Consider the following 18885-nt stretch of genomic DNA (forward strand, 5'->3'; position numbering starts at 1 on the left):
TCGCAGCCTGCTCGGATAAAGAACATTCAATTCACTTCTCTATGACGAGCACCTTGGAGCTTAGCACCTTTGTGCCAAATTACTGAGTCCCTGTTGAGCCTGTAAACTTTAGTTTTTAGTAGTCCAGCGGGGAAACAACAACTCTGCATCTACTGTGCCAAGCCCCTTAAGAATTTTGTATGTTGCAATGAGATCACCTCTTATTCTTCCAAAATCAAATGTACACTTTTCCTCACAGGACCATCTCCATCCCACCCTAATTTTGGGAATCAAGTAAATTCACCTTTGCTGTACTGTATCATGAATATCTTTGCTTTAGAAGAGAGATCAAACTTGTACACAGTGTTCCAACAGCTTATATAATTTAAGTAGGAATGTGTACTCAAATCTTTTGTCCCATTAATTGTTTTCTTTTAACATTAACTTATATTCCATCTGCCATGTTCTTGTCTAGTTATTTGATCCATCTATACTACATCCACCTGCCCCTTGAAATTTCTCTACATTCTCCTTACAGTCTGCACTGCCAACTGGCTTTGCATTTCAGATGCAAACATGACATAAGATTCTCATCTCATGGATATAGTTTGTGAACAGCTAGGGATACTGCACCAATCTCTGTCGCATCCCTTCAGTGACAGTATCTCAATTTGTAACCTTTTGTCTTCTGTCCATTAACCAGTACAGTAGTGCCAGTACCATGTTTCTAATTTTGTTTTACTCTCATGCACGATACTCTGTAGGTTTGCACTACATCAATTATGGTTAAGTGGTTATCTATTCACTTAACTACAACCTAATACAACTAAAAGATTTGTCAAACAAATTCCTATTCATAAATCCACATTATCCATATCATAATATTTAGGTGTTCTGTTACCATTTTCATATTTATATATATTCCAGCACTTTTCCTGTTCTTTAATCATATTTTCCCCACTGCCTTGTCTGGTCTGTAATAGCTTCCAATTCTGATGAATGAATATTGTCACAATATGATGATTGCTTCTCCCTATAAATTCTCCAAATCTATTTATTGAAAAAAGTGTAATTTTGGCATTTTAGTAGGAAAATTAGGTAGCAAAGATGATGTAATTTGAACTACAGGAAGTAACTATGATTCTCTACTTATACAGAACAGGTAAATGACGTGAATTAGCAAGCTATTGCTTGATCTACCTAGGACAAACTTGATTCATGTGTAATACAAGTTAGCAAATCACCTTCTCAAGGGCAATTATGGATGGGCAATAAATATCAGCCTTGAAAACAGTACTCAGATCCCAAAGATGAACTTTAAAAAAATCTGAAATCCATTCCTACCACCTATTACATCTCCAAAGGAATACTCATTTCATCAGAAGGAAAAATAATACTTGATGCTCTATTTCCTTTGACACAGATTTATCTGTTCCTTAAAATTCAGTTCCTTGGGTTTCATAGATATGTATTAAGCAGTATGAAGCAATGCATTAGCAGCATTTCAATCTATTTTATTTTTATTGCAACCAATTTCACTGATAACCTCACTCGGATTTGTAAATATATTGATATCAATTCCTATTTGCTTTTGAAAATAAATGTAGCAGGGTCAGGAACATTACTGATATATCACCAGGAGCCAAACATCTAATCTAAACAGCCTTAACTGTAGGCAAATAAAATTAGACTTTAAATGCCCTAAATAAATAATTACAACCTGCTCAAAGTAGATGTATTCCAAAACAAAGTAGGGAATTGAAACAGGATAAAATACTTCCATCAGTGTAGGAAATACAAGTATGGTTATCAGCAAGTTACAGGCATTAGCTCGTATTAAACTATGCAATTATCACATTTCACCTCATGTTCCTCTTCACCAAAGAAACCTGGCGACTGTGAGATGAGAAAAGTGGATTAGTACAATACATTGTAAACATTAGGGAAAATTTAAAATTGCACATGGACATATTTTCACATTCTACTTTACACTTCATTCCAAGCGAACAAAAAAGAGTTTCGCTTGCAGGAGCAAAATCACAGCATTGGACTATTTCTTAATTGCGCTACAGAAGTAGAGTTCTGAGAAAGTTTGTATAATTTTCCTAATTTTTAACCAGGCTATATCAGTTTGAAAGTTTTTCTTCAATAAAAGCAAAGTACATATTAATTGGAGAATGGTATTAGTATTTCCAAGATTTCTACATGTACTTCATTCCATGCAGTGCACAGTAAAACTGGATTTAGTAATTCTGAGCAGGCAGATTTTCTGGACTATTGATGTTATGACAATTAATACCTACACACTTTCAATTAACTTATCTTCATTGGAATGTAGTAAAATTTTCCAGCTACCCAGCTGAATCTCAAGGGAAGGAGGGGTGTGGGTGGAAACTGGGTCACTGGTGGAGTTTAAAGGGAGTAAGGGAAACTGGAGTTTGAAAGGTAGGTGGGGTGCATGAATACATGGGTGGGTTGAAATGAGGCTGCAGCAGAGTATGAAGGAGATTGGGGGTGAGGAGTACTGGGGGCCACAAGAACTTGACGAGATGAAGAGAATGTAAGGAAGGAGGTGATGGGAGAACAGGGTCAAGGAACAGTAGAAGGGAATGAGGGTGGGGGAAGGAGAGGAAGACAGTCAGGTTTGGAAAAAGGGAATCCAAATTGAGTGAGCCAGATACTAAACCACTGGGATTTCTGAATGAATGGACTGTTGATTATTGGAAGTTGCACTGTATATTGATCATATAATATTACCGCATGAGAGTGGGCAATAGAGAACCAATTACTGAAACTCCACAAGCCAATCCATTTGCAAGTGCATGATTTTGAGAATTCAGTTTTGATCTAAATGCTGAAATAACTTAAAAGCTGAATTAACTTCTATAGGTTACCGAATTTTCAAAGGCTTGGAAGTATACATGTTAGAAATTGTGCAACAGATAATTAAAAATAAAAAGCCAAAATGATTTCCAGCTTGGGACAAGTGTTTACAAAATGTAAACCCAAGCCCTTTTTTTCAGGGATTAAAATCTATTATAATCCTGGAAAACAGCCAAAGATTGTAGTAAATCAACAACTTTTGGTATATTCTAAATGAACTTAATACAATAAAAATTACCTGCCCTTGTTTTCTTTCCCTTTTATTTTACTCTCCTGCCCTTTTCCTCCTGAAGAGTCCCATTCAACACTAAAATCATCAACTTTTAGGTTCTGGTGTGAAGTTGTAGCATCAAAGTTAAAGTTGAAACCTGAAAATAAATTAATAAAAAAAAGACAAACAAATGTTTAGGTCATCACAAAATAAAGTTGAAGAGACTTCTAAAGCAAATATCACAAATCTTCAGATTTACAGTACTGTGCAAAAGTCTTGGGCACCCTGGATGTTTGATATAAATTTTGTTTTAGATGCTATTTTTTGTCTTCTGCATTAGTGTGTCAGTAGAAAGGAACACATTTTAGATCTCCATTCATTTTCCAGAAAATTTAATTTTAGAGAATTTTTGGTATTTTGTTAAAGAAAGTAACATATTTAGTAATAGACTACTTTTCAAATAACAACTTAATTACTTTGTTGTTATATAGCCCAGTGCATGATTAAACAAAGATAACAGACAGAATGCTAATGATCAATGATGTAATGGGTCAAATCAACTAAACTGATTAAATGAAAAAGAAACAGGTGTGGAAGGAATCAAACTGGGCAAAGGACAACTAAATTAAGAGGTGGAGGTGTGGCAAATATGACAGTTTAATCTTCAAATCATCAATTTTTCCACCCTGGTAAAGTAAGCATAGCAGTAATGCATAAGGTGGCCATCCTGCATCAATCAGCAAGGTCTCTCTCAAGCAGAAATTTTGTGTACACAGGAGTTTCAGGATGTGCTATCCAAGCGCTTCTGAAGAAGCAGAAAGAAGTAGGCAAGGTTGAAGACTAGAAATGTTCTGAACTCACAGTTATCAGTGGAACACCTCTCTATAGCCCACAGAAGTCTTGCTGGAAGTGGTCTTCATGAAGAGTTGCAGCCATTTCTCTGAAGTGGAAGCAATGCCAAAAGACACACCTATGCACAAAAACACAACTGGGGTGCTGAACAATGGCAGCAAGCGTTCTGGACTGAGGAGTCAAAATTTTAAATTTTTGGCTCAAACAGGATGAAGTTTGTCCATAGAAGAGCTGGAAAGTGCTACACAGATGACTGTCTGTAGCCAACTGTAAAGCACAGCAGAGATTCCCTTCAGGTTTGGGGCTGCACATATGCAAATGGAGTTGGTGATTTGGTCAGAATTAATGGAATCTTCAATGTTGATAAGTACAAGCAGATTCTCTTTCATCATGCAATACCATCAGGGAGGCATCTGATCAGTCCCTACTTCATTTGGTAGCAGGACAATGACCCCAAACACAAGGCTAAGGTCAGAAAAAATGATCTTAAACAAAACAAAAAACGAAGAACAAGGAGTTCTGCAACAGATGGTATGGCCTCCACAGATCCCTTATCTCAGCATCATCGAGGCTGTCTGGGATTACCAAGACAGCAGAAGTGAGAAAGTCTGCAGAAGAACTGTGACAAGCTCCTCAATATGCTTGAAACAAACTACCAGCTGATTTTCTTATAAAACAGAAGTGTACCTAAGAGAATTGATGAAATTTTAAAGGCAAAGGGTGCTATCACCAAATATTGAACTGATTTAGTTTTCTTTTCACTGTTTACTGTTCTTTATAGTAATTTTTTCAAATATTTAGAAACTTTTAATTTCACTATTTTAAAAGTATCTTCACTTTACAGAATGTTTATGTGTGCCTAACTTTTGCATAGTACTGTAATTCAAAGGAATAAAAATATTTAATAAAAATACAACCCTTCGATGCCCCTATAGCTCTGTTCAATCAGAAGGCTTGAATGTCCAACAAAACTAGTGAGTGTGCAAAACTTGACCAAAGCAGCCAAAGCATCAATTTTCAGACACTTCACAACTTTCAGACAAAGGAAGAGGAATATCAAGCAAAAATGGGTACTTGGCTTGATGGGCAACATGAAATATATCGTAGGAACCTTTGCTCCTCTATATATCAGCAATGGGCAGTTTCACACTTAAGTTGCCTGCTTGCACTCCTTAATAAGACAGCAAAATATTTTGGCGGATTCTGTCTAAACTCACGCCCTATAGTATCAGCCAATTGGGAGGAAAATGTCATTACTGAGGACTTAAAGCAGCAAGAATGATATTTCACTGTGGATAGACACTGTGCAATATTTCCTTTGGGAATTAATCTAAAATAGCTGTTTTTAAAAATAAGAGTCTTATAAATTAATAATTAGGAATAAATACAAGCAGATCACCTTTTGTTTCCAAGGTTATTGGCTCAGAATAGTCCCCTGCCACAGCCTTATTGCATGCCCTTATTCGAAAATTCATATATCTGGATTCAAACTTTAATCCTGAAGAACAAAGACCACTGTGAGTCAACAATGTTCCACACCCATTAGCATAACATGTAGATATAAACATTCTCCTCCAGCTTTGCGGCTTCTTTCCCATTATGTCTCATTACCTTAATGAGCCCATTAGACAGGACACCAAAATAATCCCCCTTTTGATTTATTCATGGTAGGGATGCTAAACCTACTTACAAATTGCACTGTAATCTGATTTTGATTGTTTTTTGACATTTTAGAATACATCAAAACTGGCAGCGGTTAACCTGCTCTTCATTATGCACAAAATGCTGGAAGAATTCAGGTCAGCATGTATGAAAATTAATAAATAGTCAATATTTTAAGCCAAGACACTTCATCAGGACTGGAAAAGGGGAAGATGCCAGAATAAGGAGGGGGGGTGGAAGAGAAGGGGTATGTTAGAAGGAGATAGGTGAAACATTGGGTTGGGGAAGGGGCTGACAAAGTAAGAAGCTAGGAGGTGGGAGGTGGAAAAGGTAAAGGGCTAGAGAAGAAGGAATCTGATAAGAGTTGAGTAGACTGAGAGAAAGGAGGAAGAGGACCATCAGGAGGAAGTGACAAGTAGGTGAGGAGAGAGGTAAATGGGGGCAGGCAGAGTGGGGAATTGAAGAGGGAATAGGGAGGGGGAAATTACTGATGGAGAAATCAATATTCATGCCATGAAGTTGGAGACTATCTAGAGGGAATAAGAGATGTTGTTCCTCCAACATTGCTATCTCTAACTTCTGGTGGCATTGATTTTTTCCCCTTCCCCCCCTTCAACTTCCCACTTTGAAGCTACTCTTGCCTCTTCTCACCAAACTATCAACTTTTCTTTCCTTTTTCTCCCATGGTCCACTCTCCTCTCCTTCTTCTGTAGTCTTTTACCTTTTCCATCTATCTTCTTACCCACCAACATGCTTCACTTATGATCTTCTAACTTGCTCTCCTTCCCCTTCCTCCACCTCCTTATTCTGGTGTCTTCCCTCTTTCCAAGAAGGGTCTTGGCCTGAAACATTGATTGTTCATTCATTTTCCTAGGTGCTGCATGACCTGCTGAGTTTCTCCAGCATTTTGTGTGTTGCTTTGGATTTCCAGTGTTTATTGCGTTTATTTCAAGTCATGTCAACTTTTATTGTCACTTTGACCATAACTGCTGGTATAGTGCACAGCAAAAATGAGACAACGTTTTTCAGGACCATGGTTTACATGACACAGTACAAAAAACTAGACTGAACTACGTAATAAAAAAAAAACATAGAGAAAGCTATACTAGACTACAGACCTACACTGGACTGCATAAAGTGCACAAAAACAGTGCAGGCATTACAATAAATAATAAACAGGACAGGTGTCAGTCCAGGCTTCGGGTATTGAGGAGTCTGATAGCTTGGTCTGATAGTCTGAAACTGTTACATAGTCTGGTTGTGAGAGCCCGAATGCTTCGGAGCCTTTTCCCAGACAGCAGGAGGCAGAAGAAATTGTATGAGGGGTGCATGGGGTCCTTCATAATGCTGTTTCCTTTGCGGATGCAGCATGTAGGGTAAACGTCTGTGATGGCAGGAAGAGAGACCCCCGATGATCTTCTCAGCTGACCTCACTATCCGCTGCAGGGTCTTGCAATCCAAGATGGTGCAATTTCTGAACCAGGCAGTGATATTACATAGATAACTGTTACACAAGTATATCTTGGATTGAATGACGGGATAGAGCACAGTGTTTTTTTTCTTTGCAGCAAATCCATATATAAATTTACTGGAGAAAATCTGAATTTAACAAATAGCGCCAGAAGTCCTATATTGCAAGACTAGATCTAAAGCAATCCTGATTCAAGGATTGCATACTCCGAAAACCAATTGACATTTGGACCATAATGGAAAGGGAAAAATTATGTTTTCAGCTTTTAACTGAGTAAACAAGCTGGGAAATTTAAAATCCATCTCAATAGAGTGAACGGTTACACTAGACTTATGTGAAAAGCTTTATGTTGAAAGAATGCAAAATCAAATCTGCAGCCAAATCTCTGCAACCAGCTATTTACCATTGATAATTAGATGGTGGGAAAAGGACAAATCCTTAGCTGCCTTGATTAGAGCCCTACTACCTCCAATTCACTTCTGAAGCATCTTGTTCATACCCTATATCAAAAAAACTATTTACAAAATTATTCTTTTGTGGAATACAGGCAACGCCAACATTTTTTTAGGGGGAGGATGGAAAGAGGGGATGGCGTGAGGAGATGGTTGCACTCCTAGAATATATTCTGTATCGCAAAGTTCCATAACGCTGTATAATATATGCATATATCAAGAACTGAGAGATGCAAGTATTTTTATTTTATCTATTTACATTTTCTTACATAAATTCTGTAAATGCAAATTTTATTTCATATCTCAAATTTTTGGATAGTGATATGTCAGTTCCATTATCAGAATGGCTGGAATACTAGGTCACCTACAATGTGCATCAGGAATACTTTGCTCAGTAGTAACACTCTGGGTTGGGGGTTCAAGTTTAATTTCGGCAATGCAAATACAAAATTTAAGCTCACACTTCAGTGCTACATTAACTATGAAGTATTGGGGTGCCTTTTTGATTAAATATTGTAGCATCTGTTTTCTAAGGTACATATCAAAATAATTCACATCATAGCTGTTAGTTGGAGTTCTGCTAAAAAACTGTTCTTATTACTTTACAAATAACATTACTAGAACAAATCACTACATTCTTGTTCATGGAATCCATTCATAAACTTGGTGCAACATTTTCTATAATGACTGCAATGACTACAGCTCATAAGGGCATAATCATTAATAGAATCTTGAGCATAGAGAATGTATTTGATAGAAAATATGGATGCCTCTCATGATAAGTTCAAGACTTTTGCTATTTAGTATGCCAAACTGAAAAATGTGCCACTGTTACTTTTCTCCAGCTAACTGTAAGTAACACATATTAGGACCGTCTCTGTCCAAGGTTAATCATACAACCCAATCTTGGAACCCTGCTAAGGGTTTCCCAAGTACAAGATAAATTCTTACAAGCCAGCATTTAAAAAAAAAGTGTGAAGCTGGGGTAAAGGGAAGTATTCTTTCAATAGGATGACAAGGTTAATTATTCCACAGAACCTTCAGCAAATTTTAAAAAATCCATATCTAAAAACAAAAGAAAATCTGCTGATGCTGGAAATCTAAGCAAAATGCTGGAGAAACTCAGCAGGCCTGGCAGCATCTATTGAAAAAAAGAACAGTCTACATTTCAGGCCGAGACTCTTTGGCAGGATCTCAGCCTGAAATGTCAATTGTACTTTTTTTTCCCCCTTCACAGATGCCGTCTGGCCTGCTGAGTTCCTCCAGCATTTTGTATCCATACCTATTAAATTCCTTGAATTAAGTTAAATGACCTGATGACAAGAGAGTCACTTACAGACAAGGAAACCTATAATAGAATGGCGACTCCAATATTCAGAGCATCTAATAGACCAATCAGTAAACTGATCCCCAGCAGTTTTTGCACATACATTACATTGCAGGTTTAAAACACAGGTATGACCTGAAAGTGTGTGTTCAGTAGTCTTGATGTGATCAATGGCATCCCAGCTCCTTTCTTCTTTAACTCTGGGAGGTCCTTCATAGTTGGTTTTTCTGTATTCTAATATGTAATGATCAATCTTTTTATCATCTTCTGGCATGCTCCACACTACAGTTACACAATTGTCAGCAACTAAACAATCAGCCGGATCTATCACCGGAGCTCGTGGGACTGTGGGTAAAATTAGACGTAACATTCACATCAGTCATTCAGTATTAATAAATAATACATTATTAAATAATCAACTTCTAAATATATAAATGATAGTAATTTTTGGGACAATAAATTTGAGTAATATTTTCTCAATTTAAAGAGCTGAGATAGAGCAGCAGCAAATCTGATAATAACAGAAGATGACAAGGTCAATAGTAAGGAATTTTCTTAGTGCAGAAGAATGGGCAACACACAGATAGGAGTGGTTAAATAAGCCCCCTTAGAGGAGCAACAAATTGGAGAGAGGATTAATCAGCAAAGAAAGCTTGTAGCAAATACAATATATTTGGTACAACTAGAACATAAGAGCAAGGATATAATAACCATATAACCATATAACAATCACAGCACGGAAACAGGCCATCTTGGCCCTCCTAGTCTGTGCCGAACCCTTAATCTCACCTAGTCCCACCTACCCGCACTCAGCCCATAACCCTCCACTCCTTTCCTGTCCATATACCTATCCATAATGTTGAGACTTTATAAAGCACTGGTCAGACCTCACTTGAGCAGTTATGGGCTCCTTATTTTAGTGAGGAAGTGCCAAAACTGGAGAGAGTTCAAAGGACGCTCACAAAAACGATTCCAGCATTGAATGGCTTGTCATGTGAAGATGGCTCTGGGCCTACATTCATTAAAATTCAAAAGAATGAGGGGTGACTTTATTGAAACCTGTTGAATACAGAAAGGCCTTGAAAGAGTGGATGTGGAGAGGATGTTTCCTATGGTGGGAGAATCTAAGACCAGAGGATTCAGTTTCAGAATAGAGGGGCATCCTTTTAGAATGAAAATGAGGAGGAATTTCTTTAGCCAGAGAGTGATGAATCTGTCAAATTCATTGCCACAGGCAGCTGTGGTCTTTATATACAATAAATTTAAGGTAAAGGTTGGTAGGTTCTTGATTGGTCAAGGCATGAAGGGATATGGGGAGAAGGCAAGAGAATGGGTCTGAGAGGAAAATTGGGTCGGCCATGATGAAATGGCAGAGCAGACTCGATGGGCCAAATGATCTAATTATGCCCCTAGATCTTCTGGTCAAATCTAAAACAATAGTTATTGAGGAATTTTAAATTTACAGAGGGAGGGTTGACAAATAAAATCAACAAAAGCAGGCTAGTGTTCATAGAATCTATTTAGAATATTTTTCTGGAAACTGTGTGTCCTGGAGCCATAGATGAGTCTCAAGAATTTGGAGACAGAAGAGATTGCAGATGCTGGAGTCTGGAGGAAGTCAGCAGGTTGAGCAGCTTCTGTAGGGGGAACGGTACTGTCAATATCTTGAAATTCTACATCAGGACTGAGTGTGGAGAGGGAAAATAAGCAGTATAAAGGGAGGTGAGGAGTGGGGGGATGAACAGGGCCAGTAGGGGAAAGGTTGATTGCAGAGGGTGAAGGATGATGGGGAGATGGAGTTGGGAGACACAGATGGATGAGATAGTTGAAAGCAGCCCAGGGATGAAAAAAAGCAGATAGAATCAAGAGGGTGGAGATAGTTGTTGGAGATTTGAGAAGTTCACAGGTTTTCTAGTGGATAATGGCAATCAAAGATGAAATTCTAAACTGTACTTTCCATTGGCAAATAAACATGCAAGGTAATGCATTAGCAGTTAATTGAACACTGGTATCAGACTAGGGGTGTGAGAGCACAAGTATTGTACAAAAATGGTCAGGACATATGAAACTAATTAGCAAGAGAAATGTACAAATATTTCTATGTAAAAACGCAGCAATAAAAGTGGGCCTCAAAGCTATTAAAAGGGAATGATTTAATTGGCCAAGTTAAACTGTTTCAGTAAAACAGACAAACATGCAATAAAATTAAAGGAAATCAATAATTTAAAGTTATTGATATCATTAAGGAGAATGTACTGCAGAAAATAATTTAGAACCAGCCAAATTCCTTGGGCAATATAACCCCAAACCCAGGATGCGAAAAGAAATGACTGCAAACATAGCAGTAACCTATAAAAATTCCCAAGATGCTGCAAGTCCCAGCAGAAGGAAGCAAATTTTAACAACAGTCAAGGAAGGAACAGAAAAATAAGAAATTGAAGTACAGGTGGCCCAATAATTTGTCAGCAAGATGCTAGAATCCATTGTTCAGAAACTGCGTCAAAACTTGAAAAATTATAGTTTTTTAAGTGATCACCATATTTGACGAATCCAAATGTTTAAGAATGTATTTACCAGCGTAAGTAAGGAAACCAGAATATATAAACGTGAATTTTCAAAAGGTATTTGATAGAGTATCACATAAAATATAGTCAGACAAAAAAAGATCCAAGTCCCCAAGTCCATGAACAGTCTGCAATCGAACATGATACAGCTTGTCTCCTGCCAAGTGAATCCTGGAGAGTACACCAGCATGGACACCGTGCCATGCCACCTCTGACACTTCTCTTCCTGGACAGCTGAGAAAAGTTGCCACTGCGGCTTAGGCCTAGCCCTCAGACTGCTGCCACGCAGCCACTGATAAACTAGTGAACTGGTCTTGCACTCGATCAAAACTGCACATCAAGTTCACGCACCATCTCCAACACCTCTCTGTTGCAGGTAGCAACAGTCCTCACCAAGTCCAGCTCCTTCAGTCTCTGTCAACATGCAACTTGCTTATTGGGTAGACCTACAGCAACATACCGGACATACTAAATCAAAAGTTGCAGATGAACCAGAAGATTTGTAGTCTGCCGAGGGCTAGATCTGTGGGATTCAAGACTAGGGATCCAAAACTGCACATGAAGTCCAGGTAAGACATGTTTTAAGGGCAAAAAAAAAATTCTGAATGAGATGGAATCAGATGCATGTACTTCTAGCAGGGTTTGCAGGCCCAACACATTGAATGTAATTACAAAGGTGGCACAACAGCGACTATATTTTATTAAGAGTTTGAGAAGAATTGGTATAGCACCAAAGATACTCGCAATTTCTACAGATTTTCTGTGAAGAGCGTTCTAACTGGTCGCATCACCATCTAGTATGGAGGGGTCACTGTGCAGAATTGGAAAAAAAACTGCAGAGATGTAAATTCTCCCAGCTCCATCAACGGCACTAGCTCCTCAGCATTCAGGAACATTTCTGTCATATGTTATGGAATTCACAGATTACGATGATGCATGCTCACATGGCCTCAACAATTCACTTGATTCATACTTAACTTATTTTCTCAGGATAGAATGGACACAGATCTAAGAAATGCCCACTTAATACAATATCAAAGTTTATTTCTTCTCAAGATTTCAATGAATAATTGCACAAACTGAGCAAACCAATAAGCAACTACTGGGTGTCACAGTAGTGTAGCAGATAGTGCAACACCATCACAGTTCAGGGCAGAGTTTGGAGTTCAGTCCCAACACCCTCCCCGTGGAATGCATGGGATTTCTCCGGGTGCTCCGGTTTCCTCCCACAGTCAAAAGTAGTACTGGGTAGGTTAAATGATCTTTGTAAATTGTCCCTGGATTACATTAATGTTAAATTGGGGTTGTCAGGGGTTGCTGGGTGGCGCGGTTCAAAGGTCCAGAAGCACCTGCTCCATGCTGCATCTCTAAATAAAAAGTAAACAAGCATTTGCAGTTGGATAGTATTTGTGGAAATACATTATAGGACATAGAGTTATAGAACACCCTAGCACAGAAACAGGTCCTGCTGCCTATCTAGTCTGTGCCAAACTATTTTTTTGCCTATCACTTCGAACTGCACCTGGACCACAGCTTTCCATACCCCTACCATCAAAATCTCTCTCAAATGTTGAAAGCAAACCCACATCCACCACACTGGCCGCTCGTTCTACACTTTCACCACCTTCTGAGTGAAGTTTCCCCCTCGTGTTCCCTTTAAACATTTCAACTTTCAACCTTAGCCTACAACCTCTAGTTTTAGTCTCATCCAATCTCAGTGGAAGAAACCTGCTTGCATATACTCTATAATTCTGTATACTTCTATCAAATCTTCCCTCATTCTCTTATGCTCCATGGAGAAATTACTTAACCTACTCAACCTTTCCCTATAACTCAGGTCGGCAAGTCCCGACAACAACCTTGTAAATTTTCTCTGCTCTTTCAATCTTATTGATACTTTCCTGAAGGTAGCTGACCAAACCTGCACACAATACTCCATGCAACACACACAAAATGCTGGTGGAATACAGCAGGCTAGGCTGCTAGATAGGAAGAAGTACAGTCGACGTTTCAGGCTGAGACCCTTTGTCAGGACTCACCAACACTCTATACAACTTCAACATAACATCCTAACTCTTGTACTCAATACATTGATTTATGAAGGCCAATAGTGCTAAAAGCTCTCTTTTCGACCCTGCCCACCTGTGACAGGCACCTCTTTCAGCAAATTATGGATTGGTATTTCCAGATCCCCTGTACTACCACAATCCTCAGTGCCTTATTGTTCACCATGTACATCCTACCCTAGTTCATCATCCCATAGTGCAACACCTCACACTCGTCTTCATTAAATTCCATCTGTCATTTTCCGCTCATTTTCCCTGCTGCTCTAGATCCCACTGCAACTTCTGATAACCTTCCTTGCAGTCCATCATACACCCAATCTTGCTGTCATCTGCAAATTTGCTGCTCCAGTTTACCGCATTATCATCCAGATCATTGATATAGATGACAAACAACAACTGACTCTGCACTGATCCTTGTGGCAGACCACATGTTAATGGCCTCCAATCAGAGACACAACCATCTACTAACACTCTCTGGCTTCTCATGCAAAGCCAATGTCGAATCCAATTTACCTACTCATCTTGAATGCCAAGCAACTGAACCTTCTTGGTCAACCTCCCATACAGGATCTTGTCAAAAATGCATAACATTTTCAAAAATTTACAAAGGTTTCAAAAAATTTGGCATACTTCTCTTCTGCAGGAATGGCTCTAAAAGAGAATGGAAGCTGCCTAAAGCTGTAGCACTGACAACAACCTAAGGAAAAATCTTATTTTCTGTAGCAGTCATTAAGAAATCATTTATGAAGATGAGATGGAAGTTTTATGTTCTCTGTGAATCCTGCCCCCACAAGGAGAGAAGCAAAAAAAAAACACACACACCAAAGAGCTACATATAACTCCATGGGCTAGACATGGAATGAAGCAGCTGGAATTATTTGGACAAAAGTCTGAACAGCTCAATAACTTATACTAGTGACCTTGTTTCTATCATTGGATGAGCAAGAAATCTACTGTAAAGCAAAACTTAATTTAATGCTGATAATTGCAAAAGTTTGCATATTTACATTAATGGAAATAGCACCATATAATCAATATTATGATCCATTTTGGTAGGCAAATAAATCAAATTCTTACCTGGTAAAAATTTTAGTGATTTTAGCATTTGTTTTTCCTGGGAGAAATCAACCATCAAATGAGACATGTTGTCACTAATCTTTGGTTTCAAAGATAGTCGAAATGCAGGAGCCATTGTTACCCTAAGAAAATGTGAATTTTTTAATGTTAATAAAAGTACAGGGTTCTTTTCTCTAGTAGGTTGAATGGATTTTAAAAAACCTAATCTAAGACGATTTAACTATTTTCACCATGCTCCTCTCAAACTTTTTCTCCAAACTATCTATCTCCCCACTCCACAACAACTAAATTGTAGGAAGATGATGATTCACACAGCTATCAGCAACCCTGCTGTTCAACAGTTTAAACTGTACCTCTCTGCATACTTCTATAGGTTGGAGAAATCTTATCCATTCTATAATTGGACACAGTGCTATTTCAATAAACCATCCAAGATGCAGTGGAACAATTAGGCCTGGTCCAATATTACAGATGCATTGATAGACACACTGAGTGAGCAGGACAGATGCTAAGATGCATACAGTACTGTTCAAAAGTCTTAGGCATCCTAGATTTTAAATGTCTTAAGATATTTTTTCATTTTCTGCATCAATGTGTCAGTAGAAAAGAACAAATTTTAGATTTCCAAACATTTAATTTTCCAAAAAAAATTAGTTAGAAAAAATGTTGTATTTCATTAAAGAAAGTAACAAATTGAATAATAGACCACCTTACAAATAAAAACCTGATACTTTGTAGGTATATAACTCAACGCATAATTAAACAAACATAACAAACAGGTGCTAATAATCTATGACATAATAAACTGAATGAACTAAACTGCTTTAACTGAAACAGAAACTGGTGTAGAAGGAATAAAACTGGGTGAAGAACAATCCGACTAAAAGGTGAGGGTGTGGCAGATGTGAGTTTAACCTTCAAATCATTAATTCTTACACCATGGCATGAGTGAGTATAGCAACAAGTCACAAGGCGTTCATCCTGCATTAGCATGGTCTCTCCCAAGCAGAAATTTTGCAGCAGACAGGAGTTTCAAGTGTGCTGTTCAAGCTCTTCTAAAGCAGCACAAAGAAACGGGCAAGGCTGAAGACTAGAAACGCAGTGGTTGGCCATACAAACTGAGTTCAAACTGATGTCCCTTCTAAATCAGAAGTCCAGCACTGCTGTCAGTGCCGAACTCACAGAACGCACTGGAGCCCAAGTACACCTCTCTACAGTCCAGAGAAGTCTTGTCAGAAGTGACTTTCATGGAAGACTTGCTGTGAAAAAGCCATTCCTCTGAAATGGAGACAAAGACAAGAGACTCCCTTGTGTACAAAAACACGACAATTGGGGTGCTGAACAATGGCAGAGTCTGCTCTGGACTGAAGAGTTAAAATTTGAAATTTTTGGCTCAAACTGGAGACAGTTTATCTGCAGAAAAGCTGGAGAGTGAAACACAGATGAGTGTCTGCAGCTAACAGTGAAGTACAGCGGAGATTCCTCCGTAAATTTGGTGCTACATTTCTGCAAACAGACTTGTTAATATGGTTGGAATTAATGGATTCCTCAATGCTGAGAAGTACAAGCAGATTCTCTTCCATCATTCAATACCATCAGGGAGGCATCTGATTAGTCCCAACTTCATTCTGCAGCAGGAGAATGACCCCAAGCACACATCCAAGGGCAGAAAGAACTATCTTCAGCAAAAAAACAAGGAGTTCTGCAACAGGGGGTATTGCCTCCACAGAACCTGATCTTAACATCATTGTCTGCTGAAGAACTGTAGCAAGCTCTTAAGTTGCTTGAAACAATTTACCAGCCAATTTTCTTATGAAACTGCATAACAGTGTACCCAAGAAGAGATAATGCAGTTTTAAAGTCACTCAAATATGGAACTGATTTAGTTTTCTTTTTACTGTGTACTTCTCTTTATAGTATTTTTTTGATATTTAGAAACTTTTCATTTGATTATTTTTGAAAGCATTTTTGCTGTACTGAACTTTTTTTTTACATGTACCCAAGACTTTTGCACTGTACTGTATATTAACACTAATACCCAAAAGCAAGTTCACTAGCTGAAGACAGTTTAAAGAGATATACAAGTCAATGAGCTGGGAATCATGTTTGGTAGAACAGAACATTGCAACTTATAAATGCTGTCATTGATTTGAATATAAAAGTGTGTCTAGTAATCCCTGATCTACCAATCCCTGTATTTATTTTATTCTTTTTTCTGTGATGCACTGTATGCATATTATTCTGTTATCAATGCAATACCTTCCTCAAATTTGGGAATAAAACAATGAGCATAATAGGATAGAATTTAGTCAAAAGTGATTTAGGTGCATCAGAAACAAGGGTCTAAAATCTGAATAAACAATGAAGCCATAAAGTACAATGTGGTGTGGTATGGTATTGGAGGAAAACCTTAAAGTCTGAAAGTTAACAAACAATGGCGAACAGTGAAATTAATAAATACTTCACTAATAACATTTAACCACTCTTAAAGCGATGAAACAGTTGCAACAATTCAGAAATTACATATTTGATCAAAGAAAGTGCCTTTTGACTGTACTATAAACTCAAGGATTGGGCAATTTTAAGGTATTGATAAAGGGAAATAGTATTTGAATAGTCTAGAAATATGCAAAAGATTACAAAAGGCTATATATATACACACTGTATACAAAAAAGTACTTAGCTAAAGATATGCAGGTCTCTTACAAAGATAAGAGAAATTCCATTGGAGAATTAGAACAGAGTAAATGAGCTTAAAGAAATTAGCATTAGTTAGCGTATTGAAATCACGGGACTGAACAGTGGTGAAAGGCATGACAGGCTGAATGTGAAGTGAAATAGGTGATGTAGCAAGCAATAGGAAGTTAACTGAAACATTAGCTTTTATTATACAAAGTTAGTAAATCTTGCTCCAATTATATAGGCCATACATACTGCCACTACCTCTGGAAAAGTGTATAGATCTGGTTTCCTTAATCAAAAGGGTATATCACTGTTATAGATGGAGTGCTGAGAAAAGTTACAGCAGGTTATTGTATGAGACTGGGCACATGTTTCATAGTATTTAGAAGAATGAGATGATATCTAAAATGAACATTCAAAATACTCGAGGTTAGCTAGGGTGGAAACAAGGATGATGCTCCCCCTAGCAAGGGCTCATCATCTCAAAACAAGGGCTTGACAATACAGAATAGAAATAGGAAATAATATTTCTTCACCTACCACACAGTAGATTTTTGTAAATATCTTCCTAAAAGTCTATGGTAGTTCAGTAGCCAAGTATATTCAAAATAGGTGGGATTTTTTGATTAAGGGAATTGAGAGACATGGGTTAGGCAGAAAAGTACACTAAAGTAAAATATCAGCCATAACCTTACTGAATGGCAGAGAAGTCACAAAGAACTGAAAATCTCCCATTGCTGATTCTGTGTTCTAGTGCTTTCAACTTAAAATGATCAGAGCATTGCTGAGTGGCTATTGGACAGATCAACCATAACAAAGATAGTTAATTAAAACTAAACCTGTATGAAAGCTTTTGTGTTTGAATTCAGTAGATAGTGGCTAAAAAGAATCAATGAGAAACCCCCCCCCCCCCCACGCTAATCCAAAGCCAATGAAAGCAAGCAGCTAAATGGAAGGGAGCTGCAAAATAGTTATCTACATAACAAAGTACCAATAAACCAGATCTTTTGTAATTACCATTTCAAGTCCTGCATTGCATACACCAGTGTTGGAGAATTGTTATTCTATGCATCAGGTATTATTTCCCAGCTCAATAACTTGCCACCAGTGGCAAACTCCTTAAATAGAGAGCCTGCATGTTTAAATAAGTGAAAATTATTTAGGATTTTTTTCTTACTTTCACATGTAAAGATATTCCCTCTTTACTATGAATAGAAAAAAACATGGAAATGCTATTCTCATTCCTTTACATTTTCTCAATCTTGACATTAAAGTTATAATATACCACACACATACATTATTGAAATATTACTACAGAAGATAAATAAGTTTTTTTTTTACCTATCTTTGATCTGCTTGGCAGCCTTGGAGTGAAAAAGGAAGAGGAAAAGAGGATGTTAGTTCCACTCATGCAAGTTGACCGAAACATCATGCTGAAGGGCAAGAGGTAAAAGTATAAAAGAAAGGTACAATTTTATTCCAGAAAATCAAGGCTTTCTTCAATAAACCGTGACATTTTGTATTAATATAATATTGCAAGGAGATTACAGCATAAGCACTGTTGCAGCAGTTAGTGGATTAGAGCTGCAGTTACCAAAGTTATTTTCATAAGCGCAAAAGCACATAAAATTTCCAGTTATTCAAGCAACATATCAATTG

At 37.7% G+C, this 18885-nt stretch overlaps 1 protein-coding gene across 2 annotated transcripts in view; it reads right to left on the minus strand.

Annotated features, from left to right (window-relative positions):
• The window catches only part of fsd1l (fibronectin type III and SPRY domain containing 1-like), a 66059-nt gene that overhangs the window by 20363 nt on the left and 26811 nt on the right, over positions 1 to 18885 (minus strand). The window contains exons 5-10 of one of the 2 annotated variants that reach the window (XM_059970047.1): positions 18568 to 18590; positions 14545 to 14666; positions 8973 to 9182; positions 5325 to 5423; positions 3101 to 3230; positions 1843 to 1875 (exon numbers count right to left, since the gene is read on the minus strand). In XM_059970047.1, the coding sequence (XP_059826030.1) occupies positions 1843 to 1875; positions 3101 to 3230; positions 5325 to 5423; positions 8973 to 9182; positions 14545 to 14666; positions 18568 to 18590 (617 nt within the window). The remainder of the gene's footprint in view (positions 1 to 1842; positions 1876 to 3100; positions 3231 to 5324; positions 5424 to 8972; positions 9183 to 14544; positions 14667 to 18567; positions 18591 to 18885) is intronic. The other variant, XM_059970048.1, reaches the window with a different exon arrangement.

The sequence above is a fragment of the Hypanus sabinus genome, chromosome 5 (assembly GCF_030144855.1).
Source record: "Hypanus sabinus isolate sHypSab1 chromosome 5, sHypSab1.hap1, whole genome shotgun sequence".
Lineage (NCBI taxonomy): Eukaryota > Metazoa > Chordata > Chondrichthyes > Myliobatiformes > Dasyatidae > Hypanus > Hypanus sabinus.